Source organism: Bufo gargarizans, chromosome 5 (assembly GCF_014858855.1).
Source record: "Bufo gargarizans isolate SCDJY-AF-19 chromosome 5, ASM1485885v1, whole genome shotgun sequence".
Taxonomy (NCBI): domain Eukaryota; kingdom Metazoa; phylum Chordata; class Amphibia; order Anura; family Bufonidae; genus Bufo; species Bufo gargarizans.
The window spans coordinates 33930521-33944284 of record NC_058084.1 but is presented as its reverse complement, the minus strand read 5'-3'; the positions used below and the strand labels follow the sequence as shown (position 1 = coordinate 33944284).

At 42.3% G+C, this 13764-nt stretch overlaps 1 protein-coding gene across 1 annotated transcript; it reads right to left on the bottom strand.

Annotated features, from left to right (window-relative positions):
* Positions 1 to 1045: 1045 nt before the first annotated feature.
* GEM (GTP binding protein overexpressed in skeletal muscle) lies at positions 1046 to 12412 on the bottom strand. The gene is made up of 5 exons (XM_044294341.1): positions 12258 to 12412; positions 10731 to 11067; positions 6998 to 7074; positions 4194 to 4398; positions 1046 to 2858 (listed from the first exon to the last, which is right to left on the bottom strand). The coding sequence occupies exons 2-5, from the start codon at positions 11056 to 11058 to the stop codon at positions 2581 to 2583; spliced, it is 888 nt and encodes a 295-aa protein (XP_044150276.1). The 5' UTR covers positions 11059 to 11067; positions 12258 to 12412; the 3' UTR covers positions 1046 to 2580.
* Positions 12413 to 13764: the final 1352 nt, after the last annotated feature.

Here is a 13764-nt window from a genome sequence, read left to right as displayed (position 1 = left end):
TAAGGTGAGGGACTATGGCTAAGACACTCATCGCCCAAACTACTACACGGCCAGTACAATACAAGTGCTAAAATGCAGCCATGCAACCTGCCTCCACAATCCTTACTGGTGCAAGAAAACTGCACTTGACATCACCTGATATTGAATTTATTTGAAGTTCTAGGTTGCACTTAGTAAAAGAGACTTTTATACCTTTAATTCTGGCCTCATTCTTCAGTGCTACATTTCCACTGCACCGATCCCCAGGGAGTAATGGCCTGAGGGAGTACACCATGACACATTACTTCATCAGAGGCACTACCACTCCCATCCTCTGCACCGGCCTCTTTGGGGCTCGCTGCACATGCACCAGAACAGAAATCTACTCCAGCCCGGGGCATGTACATGTTGGTAAATGAGCTTCCCCCTGGCCACAGCCCGTATACTCTTTGGAAAAGTGGCAAGGATGTTAAATAAAATGTAAAAGTCATAAATACAACTTTTGTCACAAAGCAGCACTTAAGACAAAATTTGCAACTTTTCTACCCCAAGAAAATGCTGTAGACACAATAATATTAGTAATAAAACACGATAATAATAATAAATCAATAGTTAGTAAGGCTGCTGATGAATCCGAACACCAAGTAGGAAATATTGCAGTACGTATATCACACAGTGCTGTCCTAGCGGATATGTCCACTTGCTAATATTACTAAGTCTTGTAGTGTACTTAGGTGGCTCAATATATGTCGTACCTCCAACTTTGCAAACATCCTTGCTAAAAAAAATAAAAAAAATACTGTTTTGTGTCCACAGCTCCTATGCAGACTAATGTGCCTTCATGGTTACTGCCAAATAAACCCTTTGTAGTCTGATTCTGCAGTCATACTCAATACTATTACTCCCTTCTGTCTAACCTCTACTTCTTGCTAACCCCCCATGATGCAGCACGTTCTTGTTACTAAACCACTGTGCAGGATCATCTGAACCCCACTGGTAGGTCACAGGATGCCGTAAACAGCAAGCAGCCTAGCTTTTATCATAAAGTAAAGAAAACTCTTAAACATGATGGAATTATTATAATTTATGTTCATTTTCTACCATAATGTACAATATAAAAAATCTTTTTCTAAAAAATTAACAAAATATTTATAAGAAAAAAAACAACATTAAAAAAAAATACAAATTTGCCCAAACAACCCAAAGTGAAGAGTTATAAAGGAGGCTGAGAATACATTTCATGGAGTTTAATAGCTTTTATTTCATCTGACTGCTGAGGAGGAGGCTACTTGACGCCATTGCTACAATTAAACTAGGGATGAAAGAGGCACCACGGGCGACATCCATAGAGTATTGACTAATCACATAGCAACTGCACAGATTAAAACGGCATCTATGAAACTGTAAAAAAAATTCAAAATTTACAATAAAAATATAGCCGGTTGCTAGGTTACTGAACCTTCCTCCATGGAGTTACCTGTGGAGTTATTTTATAGTCTAAATATATTCCAATGTGATCCGTCAAAAAAAAATAAAAAAAGCATAATCTCTTCTTTGGTAGGCAGCCATGTCATGGTTTTAATGTAAGGCACTTTGGGGGGGGAAAAAAAACAAAACATAATGCTGAATGATCTATGAAAATTTTAAGATTTTACAAGAAGTTTCTTATCCAAGAAAATCCCATAAAGTCATATCACCGGACTGTCCAAGAGTCCTGTCTGATCATATTGCATATCTGACCCTTTACAAAGTTCAGTCCTGGTCAGCTAATCATGGGCAATGGGGCAATTTTTTTAGCAAAAATAAATAAATTTGCAAAAATTGCAGTATTTTTGGGCATCTAGCTTAGAATTTCTTATTTAAAACCTCCCATACTCCTTTTTTTCAACTCACAAAATAATCATGTTTTGGCTACAAATATAATAAATATGTCAACGCATATGTATCGCTTGGCAAATAATAACATGCTGGTACAGTATATCGCACGTCTGGACCCATTTTATACCCGTAACGCTTTTGCCGTCATGACATACCTGCTTAAACTGAGTCTATAGTTGAAAAGCATAAGCTACACTCTCCTATCTGTGCATCATAATAATAAATGTATTTAGTATCATGTTCACGCCCGTTATACTATGCCGTCTTATGCTGCTGACATAAAAACTCTATAAAATGCAGTCAAGAAATGTTGTAAGTTACACAAGTGGCTCCCAACCTGTGGCTCTCCAGTAACTGTAAAGCTACAGCTTGTAGTTGTCAGAGTATGGTGGGAGTTGTAATTCCACAACCACTCGAGACTCACAGGTTGGAAACCGCCACCTTATACAGAGCAAAAAAAAAAAGGCAATATAAAGCTAAAAATGAACAGGTAGTGTAGAAAAGTATAAATCAGGCACATGGGGCCTTATTGCATATAAATATTAAGAATAAAAAAAATCATGTCCATCTCATAAACAGTTCAAAAAGATCACCATGGCTGAGGAAAACACAATTAAATTGTGGCAATATTCAATCTAATATAGATTGCTTAGAGTTCCCAAAATAGCCAAGTGACGTCCATCAAGAGAACATAGTCTGCAGGTGGTGGAGAGTCTGCAAGGTTTATAGTACGGAAAGGTCATGGCAAGATTTGGACTTTAGCTTGAAAGCCATGCTTTTGTTTTTCTTGGCCACGATCTTCCCCCAGAATCTTCTGGCTTTCTTCGGGATACTTTCCCTTCTTTTCTGAAATGCCAGCCTCTTTTCATTCTTCTCCTTACTGTCCCTCCTTAGACGCACCTGCCTTACAATTCCTTCAAACAATTCCTTCACATTGTGCTGGACAGCGGCCGACGTCTCGATGAATTTGCAGTCAAAGACCACAGCGCAAGCCCTTCCCTCTAGAATAAGAGAACATATAATGTTAGGGTTGGTGTAAAACTACATCACAATGTGAAGTTATTTTCATAGAACTGCATGTACTCTTACAAAAAAAAAAAAAATAAGGGCTGGTCAACTTTGGACAATGTTTTTTTTGTTCTCCAAAAAAGGTTCTCCAAAAAAGAAGTTCATAACAGGTCTCTAGATGATGGGACCTCAGCATTGTAAGCAGGCAGCAAGTGCTCAATGTCCCCACAGTGCCTCTGCAGGGCAAATGCAGCACTATACATTGCCAATTAAAATTAATTAGGTGTCTGGGAAAAGTATGAACAAAATAGCTTCCTCCAGTAGAATAGATGTCTTTGAAGCAGCTGCTCTAATTGCTGAGGATCCCAAATGGGTCACCTGGTTTTCAGTTATTGATGACCTCTCCTGAGGATAGGTCATCAATATCATAAATCGAGGCAACCCCTTTAACTCAGGAAGCCATTATATTGTTTTTAACTCCTTTAATACAAGTGGGCTCATACTCTTTGCCAGTGCTTGGAGATACATGTCCTCTAGCTACGGTTCCTGTAGTGTGCCCCATGGCAGTACCTCCTGCTCTGTGCTCTGGCAGTTCAGTCTTGTTACACAGATGCATTTTTTTATGGATTCACACCTCTTCCAATATTTTGGAATTGGGTACATTGCACAAAAGATCCTTTTCATAAAAAAGATTTTATGAACAAAAAAGGAGAAAGAAAATTGGGTCAAAATAGGGTCTGTCCCTCCAAACTTTTAAATTTAGCACTTATGGATCTCTATCTCCCCCTAGATCAGTGAAATGTGTCCTTATATTATCTGTCTGGAATATCGGGTGCTTTTTTAATTCAACATTAAAGGGAGGTAGTCATCTGTTCCCTGACCTACCACCCAGGTGGTTCTTCACCAATCCTGGATTTAGACATTAAAGGTTATTCCCATCTGGACATTTATGGGTCAGAAATCTCCATTAAGAGTGGTTCCTAGAGGTGGGACCAGCACCTATCTCAAGAATGAGGTCCCCTCTCTCAGTCATAGTAAATGGAGAGGTGTCGGCTCTCTCTATGCACTTCAGTGGAACTTCTGAAAATAGCCAAGTGAGGGCACTCTGCTATTTTTGGAAGTCCCATAGAAATAAATGGAGAGAGATGGTCACGTTTGGTTCCCATTAACGAGATAAGTGGCTGGTCCCAGTGGTGGAACTGTAGATATGCTTGATAAATGTCCGGATGGTAATAACACTTTAACCCCTTCATGGCGTATCCCACGGAGCATTCACCTACTGGATCACTCTACCCAAGCAATTAATACTTATTCCAATGCTACTGTACCTGATATGGAGACTTCTCTGCATCGAACCAGGTCGCTCTTGTTGCCTACGAGTATGATGGGAATGTCTTCTGTCTGTCGCGCCCGGCGCAGCTGTATACGCAGCTCTGAGGCTTTTTCAAAGCTGGCTCTGTCTGTGATGGAATATACGATTAAGTAGGCATCTCCCACTTGCATGCAGTGATCCTGGATCATGTTGTCCTGACTCTGCAAACAAGGCAAAGCAAGTAGATGGTTAAGAGCCTGTATACAGAAAGGGGGGTGCAGCAGGGTTGCATTCTTCTGGAGAAGACATATACAAGGAATTGTAAAATACAGTGAAATTAGGGAGGCTCAACACTCTAGATGAACAGATAACAGTGGGTTCGCTGCTGATTGGGTCACTCACCCAATTGTAAAGTGCAAAATTGTAACAAGGAAGAGCAGGCACACCACTTTCTGGAAAATGAGTGGACTACTGGAAATACTCTAATGAGATTATTATAAAAGTTTTATTCTGAGATATCATACATAAAAATGGCCAGTAAATTACTCTAAAATACATTAAAAATAAAATTGATAAAAATTATCACATAAAAGTCAAGGTTGGTATGTAGTATCCTGAAATAATGTCTTCTGAGTTGAAGAAAAAGTTACTTGTCAGTATTAGTCTGTTTCCATGAGACTCTTACCACTCAGCAGTGCCGATATTCTTGGCATGTGGTATACATGCACGGAGCAGTGTAGTCTCCAAGACGCGGGACTCCGTGCGCTGAGCGCCAAATACTGGATCAATTATAACAGGCACACAGCCCGAAAGACGCACTCAAAGTGACTGATGCACAGCAATGAAAAACTGCAATCACATGAGCGCAGGACGCAGGACGCTGGACGCTGGGTTCACAGGGCGTGCTCTCAATCAGGTGATTGAGAGCACGCCCTGTGAACCCAGCGTCCAGCGTCCTGCGTCCTGCGCTCATGTGATTGCAGTTTTTCATTGCTGTGCATCAGTCACTTTGAGTGCGTCTTTCGGGCTGTGTGCCTGTTATAATTGATCCAGTATTTGGCGCTCAGCGCACGGAGTCCCGCGTCTTGGAGACTACACTGCTCCGTGCATGTATACCACATGCCAAGAATATCGGCACTGCTGAGTGGTAAGAGTCTCATGGAGACAGACTAATACTGACAAGTAACTTTTTCTTCAACTCAGAAGACATTATTTCAGGATACTACATACCAACCTTGACTTTTATGTGATAATTTTTATCAATTTTATTTTTAATGTATTTTAGAGTAATTTACTGGCCATTTTTATGTATGATATCTCAGAATAAAACTTTTATAATAATCTCATTAGAGTATTTCCAGTAGTCCACTCATTTTCCAGAAAGTGGTGTGCCTGCTCTTCCTTGTTACAATATACAAGGAATTGCTACTGGTGGCCAGTGAGGACATGCTTATATTTTCCTAAGGGCCTTGAAAGAATAAGAATCTGAATAGTCTACCATAGATCAATTGTATGATAATTTATTCTGCCCCCTTTAGTAAAAATGTCTATATTCTGAATATATCATAAGTAAAAATTAAAAGGGGTGTCTGTTGAAGACTACCCTTTTTGGAAGTGAAGCCATCGGGGGAAGCATTGCATGTCAGCCGTTCCAGTCCATAGGTGTCCATCTCAGGTACAGATGGAATAGGTTCTCGAGTGCAGCCTTACACTCTGGCTTCTAGAAGGAGGCCCCAATGACGTTCCCCCTATGACGCCCATAGGCTCTGATAGAACATATAGAAAGGGGGTTGTCTTTATGAGTTAAAGGGGTTGTCCCACAAAAAATATTGCACAGATTTTAAACCAGCACCTGGATCTGAATACTTTTGTAATTGCTTGTAATTAAAAATGTATTATAGCTACTGAGCTATTCACTGAAATCTATTTCTATAGCGCCACCTGCTGTTTGCTGTTTTTCCCATTTCTCTGTCTGGCTCACTGAGGTGGAAGCACATGCTCAATTCACTCCTTTCAAGTGCTACCAGCTGCAGCAGACAGGACACGACCCCTAAGCTGACAGCTTAAAATAAATGTAGCAAAACAATTGGGGAGATCTCTGGATCCATGTGAGGTACAGGGCTGGTTCTAGCTTTGTTAGAAAGAGGTTGTCTTGTTCTAGATTATGTATGATTCACATTCATGTATGGGTTCACATCACGTTTTATGCCTCCGTTTGACGTATACGTTAGAAAAAAAACAATGATACAAAAATGCAGAGTCCGGTAAAAAAAAGGATACTTTTTTTACAATGGTAAAAAACTTATACTTTTTTTCTTTTCTTTTTTCTTTTTTTACAATGGAACTCTATGGTGAACAGATGCCACTGTATGGCATCAATCTGAGGCAAAAAAGTAGCAGCACTTACGAATCTATATAAAAAAGTCTCTATAGTGGTGGTGCCCGCAGTGTTGGACACCAATCTGCAGCATCCCCAAATCATCCAGAATAAATCAAAACTAAAACTGCAGCACTCGCTGCTCTTCAATTCATGCTGGTTTATTCACCAAAAATTGTGACGTTTTGACCTCTCGGTCTTTCTCAAGCAACTTGAGATAGACCGAAAGGTTGAAACGTCGCAATTTTTGGTGAATAAACCAGCATGAATTGAAGAGCGGCGAGTGCTGCAGTTTTATTCTTGATTTATTCTGGATCAATCTGAGGCATCCGTTTACCATATACGTTTTTTGAATACGTTAAACGGATGGGAAAAACGTGATGTGATCCCAGCCTAAGTAAAAAAAAAAAAGTCGATGAATAAAATATTTGAAAACGTGATACCTTATTCTCCCACATGTCGAGCAAGATCAGTGTGGCACTTTCTCCGTCCACCATCAGCGTTCTTTCGTATGTATTCTCTTCAACACAAAAAAAAACAAGAAAAGAAATATAAATGTGACGGTAAACGTACATCACACGATTTTCTTATGCTATGTTACTCCATGCTTGTCATATTTCTGTAGGCATAACTTGAAACTCCTGGGCCCTAATGCAAAATCTGTGGCAGGGCCCCCACCGACCATGTGCCATTTATAATACTGGTGTCTTCCTATGTGGCACTAGAGCCTTTGGACCCCCTCAGGCACCAGGGCCAAGGGGCGACTTCCCTATAGGGTGCGAGCCTCCAGTTTAGAGTCACATCCGTCATTTTATTAATAAATTGCAGTGCAGCCTGTACTCTGTGAATGGCGCTCTTCCACGACTGTCACTGTATCCACCACCCCTGTGACAACGCCATCTGCAGAATACAGGCTGCAGTAATTGGCGCCTGTATGTAGATGATTATGTCTGCAGGGAATGTGATTTCCATGGCTCTCATATCGGAGTTTTCCAAGTGTTTTTTATGTATGTATGCTAGTTGTAGCCGCGGAGATTTCAGTTTAGGTGCATGGACTACCAGAGGATGGACCTCATTTATGACAAGGCCTGCGCCTCATTATAAATGATGTGTATCCTCCAGCAGAGCAAGGGATATCAAAGACTGCGGGTGTTTGATAAATTCCCCCCATTGTCCCTCTTCTTTGAGAGGACCGCCCCCTTTAGAAGACAATTTTCTTGGCTATTTTCAGAAGTCCCACTGAAGTGAATGGAGAGAGCCGACATCTCTCCATTCACTATGACTGAGAGAGGGGACCTCACTCTTGAGAGTGCTGGTCTCACCTCTGGGACCCACTCCTACTGGACATTTCAGCAATTTTGGGTGGCCTTCAAGCAGGGGTGCACTTGGAACTTAAAATGGACCTGGAAAAAACCTAAACGAATTCAAGAGGGCACCAGGTGTATAGGAGAGAATTAGATCATTATGTACCTGGCTGGTAGCTGTAAGGAGGGCTTAGGAGGCCCCCAAGACATCAGTCCACCAGGAAATTTCCCTCTTGGGTCTATGGCCAGTCCGCCCCTGCCTTCAAGGTTATACATCCCATAGACTACCATGGGGTCCCTTAAAAGAGATGGTCAAGGCCCATGTTTGGCCCATCCCTTTAGCAATTGGGTGGAGAGAACCTGCGCAAGACTCCCGAGAATAGTCATAAGTATTAAGGACAGGATATGTGTGGTCGGGCCGAAATTCAATGAATGGAGATGGGGGCCTTCTGGGTGGCACAACTTGGCCACATAGTGGGTGCCCACTTCTATATACACCTCTGGGGATCATCTCAAAGAGGTATGTGAACCGTTTCACTACCATGGCACATAACCTGTTTGGTAAGTCAGGACATGCTGGGAGTTGTAGTTACAGTTGAAGAGATACAGACTGCTTTAGGTAACTTTCCCTTTAACCTATTTGCTCTCTATTAACCAGACCTTGACTTTCTCGCAGGCCACCCATTTTTTGGTTTTGTTTCCATAGCACAGAACCCCCCACTGGAAAAGCTCCCACGAGTTTTACAACATACTTTTCCACATCTTCTGGAAATTAATCCAGCTCATGGAATAAAGCATCGCGATGAAGATTTGCAAAGTCTCCTACTGTAGAGGGTAATAGACTCCAGATTTGTTTGGTAATGGAAAATATTTGCTCGCAGAACGCAACGTACTGTTAACCTCGTCAATGCCAAATTAAAGCTTACAGATCGCCGTGTATAATTTATTACACGGGCAGTCGAGATTCTCTGCAGTTTTCTATATTCAACACCCTCCTATATGACTAAGGGCTCATTCAGACGGCCGTATGCTGTCCGCAAAAATGCGGATCCGTTTTTTTGCAGATTAGATGCTGTCCCATTCACTTCTATGGGGCTCTTTTCTTCCATTGCACGGCTCAGCAAAAAAATGAAACATGTCCTATATTTGTCCATGAAAATCAGGACATGGCCCTATTGAAGTCTATGGATCAGCAAAAAAACTGAATGCAATACGTTTTTTTGCGGACAGCATACGGCCGTCTGAATGAGCTCTAATTGAAACGCAAGGATAAAACTGCCTTTATTGTCCATAGCAGCCAATCATGGCACAGCTTTTATTTCTTCCAGCGCTCTTGAAAAGTGAAAGCTGTGCTGTGATTGGTTGCTGTGACTGTTTTTCTTAGAGAGTTTCCTATATCTACCCTAGTTATGTTATGCCTGGTGCAGGGCCCAAGGAGCATGGAGCATGCCCGCCAGCGCCACCTGTGGCCCTGCACCAGGCATAACTCAATGTTTACGTTTTCCCTGGCATGTCCCTTTAATGTGCATGGACGACCTCTAGGCCAGGATGGAAAATAATTGTCTTTGCAGACATAAATTGTTATGTGTGTGGAAGTGGAATTACTTTTTGTAAACATTTTTCCCAGAACATAAGTGAGATAAATCTGTTTCCACCCTGGAGAGGAGGAGAAGGAGGAAGGCCATGGAGACAGACGTTACTATGAGGAATGATCTGTTTTCACACACGTTGGAAATGGTGAGGTGATAGAGGGGTCCGAGAGTGAAGAGTGACAGTGGAGGACCTAATGCACTCATGCAATACATAAAGCAGGGATATCAAACTCGTGGTCCTCCAGCTAATGCAAAACTAGAACTTGCCATCATGCCTGGACAGCCTACAGGTATCAGGGAGTGTTAGGAGTTGTAGTTTTGCAAAAGCTGGAGGGCCACAAGTTTGACATCCATGACACAGAGCATTAATTTCAATGGGAATTGTGTAATACTTCAGTTCCCCTCCGGAGGCGCTGCAGAGGAGCTTAACACTTGCTGCCATGTTTCACACAGTCACTGTGGGCCACATCAGCAGGACACCGTTCAATCGTTTCATCACTTCTCCAAAGTGTTGATGGAGTGCGGTTACACTTCCTATTTTTCTTGTACCATTCCATAATTTCCTAGAGATAAGCGGCATTGATACCTCCTTCTTTCCGGCTGACAGTGACTTCCTGTACTGGTGATCATGCTTGCTATACATGTCACAGGCTATCTTTAGTTATTTTGTCCAGATACAGACAGGAACTATCAGAGAGGCCAGATTTCATCCTGTCCACTTCCCCCTGGAGATAAGCACCGCTAGATATCTAGCAGCAGCTTCTCTTCTTCACACTATTGAAATACACGCATGACCAATCCAAGTGCATGTTATGGAGGGGTCAGGTATGTCTATGGCCAGCCTATGACCCCAGCTAATAAGCTCTTGTAACAAGGTGTGAAAGTTGCCAGGCAATGTCTGAGGGCCCAAAAGGTGAAGAACTCAATCAGATAGCTCATCAACTAAGTGGCTCACATAGGATGTCCATACTTTCCAAAAGTCCCAAATTACATGGACTGTCCCTAATTTTCTGAGACAGTTCCTGCAAATTCTGGTATCCCAGGTCCATAAATGAGTGTGGCTTGTGTAAGCCTCTCCTACATGTGGGCGGTCCATGTGTGTTTGGCATGTCCAAGATGAAGCTTAGATGTCCCGAATTGCCAACTACAATGTTGACAAGTTTGGACATCACCATGCCAAGTGCAGTGACATCACTAGCCCTAGCCACCCCTACTTGGTGATGTCACTCTACCATACAATATAATAGTCAATAATAATAAGCTGTGTAAGTAAAACCTACCTCCCAGTAGGTCACTGTCCAGGGTATCTGGCACACCTGCGAATATGCTGGCCAAGGTAGACTTGCCGACACCATGTTCTCCGATGAGCACCACGCGGTAATAAGTATTGCCAGATTCGGAGGAGATGACGGAGTCTGAGGAGTCCGAGGACCAGCTGCGTCTGTAGTACTCCTCCGGTCTCATGGAGTGGTTTATGGTGTAGTTTCGATTAAGGTGGACATTGGGATTTTTTTGGACATGAATGTTCTTTCCGTCGGCCGGGATGCTCCAACGTTGCTGATTCTGCACTGCCGTGCTGCTGCGCCGCATTGTCACATTGAGGGTCATCGTATTTCCCTTTTTTTAAAACAGATAGGAAAATAACATTTAGTTTTGTGCTCATCGTATAAGCGTTTATGTCAAAGCTTTTCATTTTTCCATTTATTTATGTATTTATGTATGGAATTAATAAGCCTAAAACTAAAAGAGTTTTACAGTACGGCCTCCAGATAATGCGGATCTTTTGCCCCAAGGGCTACTTAGCTGCTCCTTGACTCCATAGCTTGTAATTACACAAAGTGTCCACTAGAGGACCATGGAAAAAAGTTCATCAAGTAATGCCTGTTAATACAACAAATCACAGCAGCCAAGCAGGTTAGCCCTGATTGTCTAAACATGCCCCGCAGCAGCATCTGTGATGTGTACCTCTTGGATTTGGAGAGCATCGTCTCCTTCTACTACCATCTTTAGTAAGATCACAGGCCCAGTGCCTAGTAATAAATGACAGCTACTTAATACCAATCAGTCCGTACTTGATATCCAGTAAATGCATAAAAAACAAATATTCTAAAATGAACTAAAAATGTATTTCAAGATTCACAATTTTCAAAATATTCTGCAGATGCAGCAGAGCTGGTTTTGTTATTTAAACATTTGGGACTGCATTGTTGGCAAATCTTCAGAATAGTAGGTTTACGTGCAGCCCTCTGCTCAACTACATTGTGATAGCTGTGCAAAATGACAAAGTCGGCTCTGCTACACTTGTATTCTTAGTATGTGGTAGTAATTTACAATTCAGAGGCGAGCGAGTATCCAGAAGTTTATAATTACAAGCTATCTATCTCATATCTATCATCTATCTGTCTCATATCTATCTATAATATACCGCTATCTGTCAGTCTGTCTGAGTTTGTCATTTGGCACAGGTCGCCATGTTATCACAATGCGGTATACTGTATGGTAACACCAGTTATCACATCAAATCAAGCTGTTCAGCTCTGCTACATCAGGACCGATTCAACCAAATTGCTAAACCACCAAAACTATTATGCTGCATAAAGAAAATAACTTTACGCCAAATCCATTCTTTTTGATCTTTTCATGCACTTAATAATTAAAAAAAATAATAATTTCTTCTCTAAGGAATTGCTTTTCATTGGTGATCATTTTGTAGCAGTATCTATAGAGGGATTACGTGGTAATAATCCAGTCTCAGTACATCACTAGCTCCTGGGTTTCCTCGTTGCATTGCAATATAGAAAACTTACCAATAAAAGTTTTGTCTGCAGCAAAGTCCAAGTCAGATGAGCTTTCTGCAGATGGAGTGGGACTCGGGGACGCGGGGTGAAGCAGATGGGTTAGGTCCTCTCTGTTACGGTGCTCTGTCTTTCTCTTAAGTCTTTCTCAGCTCTTCTGGTTTATATTAGGCACCACTGTACAGAGACGGCTCTTTTCCGTGATGTCAGCTGCGTCTGAATCTGCAAGGACCAGCCCACCACAGAGGGAAAGTAGCAGTGGAGTGGAGACATGCCGAGGGGGCTGTCAGGATAACACAAGGACTTAATCCCAATCATTCCTGTTTACCAGTTTCAGATCATGTCCTTTTTTTTTTTAAGGTTTCCAGTAAACTAATCCTGCACGATTATTCCAAATCGTAATCGCGAGATTGGAAAAGTCCCTGTCGTTAGCATCGTGTGACGGAACAAAATGCAAAAATGTCAGATCGTGAGAGATCACATATTACAAAATCACGTGTAAAGTCATTTCCCGGAGTCCAAGAGGTCCTTTCGATTGCACTAGGATAGTTCTGTGACCTTGCTGGGGATCCAAGCCTCTGTGGGCTCCTCCATAGTCTCAGATCAGACTATAGAACCTTTAGAGGTTCACATTGATGACCTGTCGTCATAACTTCCCTAATTTATGTTCACTGGTCCAGGACTGGACGAATGAGTAGAGCAGGGGTGGATTGGGAACTTAAAGTGGACCTGGAAAAAAACTAAAAGTGGTCCCATGTTGTAGGCAAGTCCGAATTGACAGAAGGCAGGACAACACAAGTCACATTAAGGCCTCATGCACACGACCATTCCGTTTTTTGCGGTCCGCAAACCGCAGATCCGCAAAAAAAAGAAGCCGCCCATGTGCCTTCCGCAATTTGCGGAACAGAACGGGCGGCCCATTGTATAAATGCCTATTCTTGTCCGCAAAACAGACAAGAATAGGACATGCTATTTTTTTTTTTGCGGGGCCACGGAACAGAGCAACGGATACGGATAGCACATGGAGTGCTGTTCGCATCTTTTGCGGCCCCATTGGAGTGAATGGGTCCGCACCAGAGCTGCAAAAAATGCATCTCGGATGCGGACCACAACAACGGCCGTGTGCAAGAGGCCTTAGTCAGGGACAACAGAAGTGGACGGGGCCAGCAATACTGTAGTCCTGCACAAAATACCGCCCCCAGAAAAACCAAATACCACAGTGCAGCATAAAATATTGCCCTATAACCGTACTGAGGACCAGGGCCGTTACAATGTGCAGGTAGTACTGTACTACTAACCCCTCCATCCACCCCTACATACAGGGTAATACAGCGCCACATACCTCTTACATCCAGTGACGTCTCCTTTGATGTAGATGTTCTCCTTCCTCATCTTCTCCTCTCAGACCTTCAGACCAGACCACCATTTTTCAGCCACTTCTCTTCTCTGCAGTTTGACAAACAAAGTCTTAGTTTACTACTTTTCCATCATCCTCCCATCTTCTGGACAAATCATCCTA

What these genes read in the sequence shown, in the direction of transcription:
- GEM (XM_044294341.1), bottom strand. Translation starts at nt 11,058, where the DNA reads ATGACCCTCAATGTGACAATGCGGCGCAGCAGCACGGCAGTGCAGAAT. An exon ending in GGACAGTGACCTACTGGGAG is followed by an intron (nt 7,075 to 10,730) that starts GTAGGTTTTACT and finishes TTTGTGTTGAAG; the next exon opens with AGAATACATACGAAAGAACG. An exon ending in CAGAGAAGTCTCCATATCAG is followed by an intron (nt 2,859 to 4,193) that starts GTACAGTAGCAT and finishes CTCTTATTCTAG; the next exon opens with AGGGAAGGGCTTGCGCTGTG.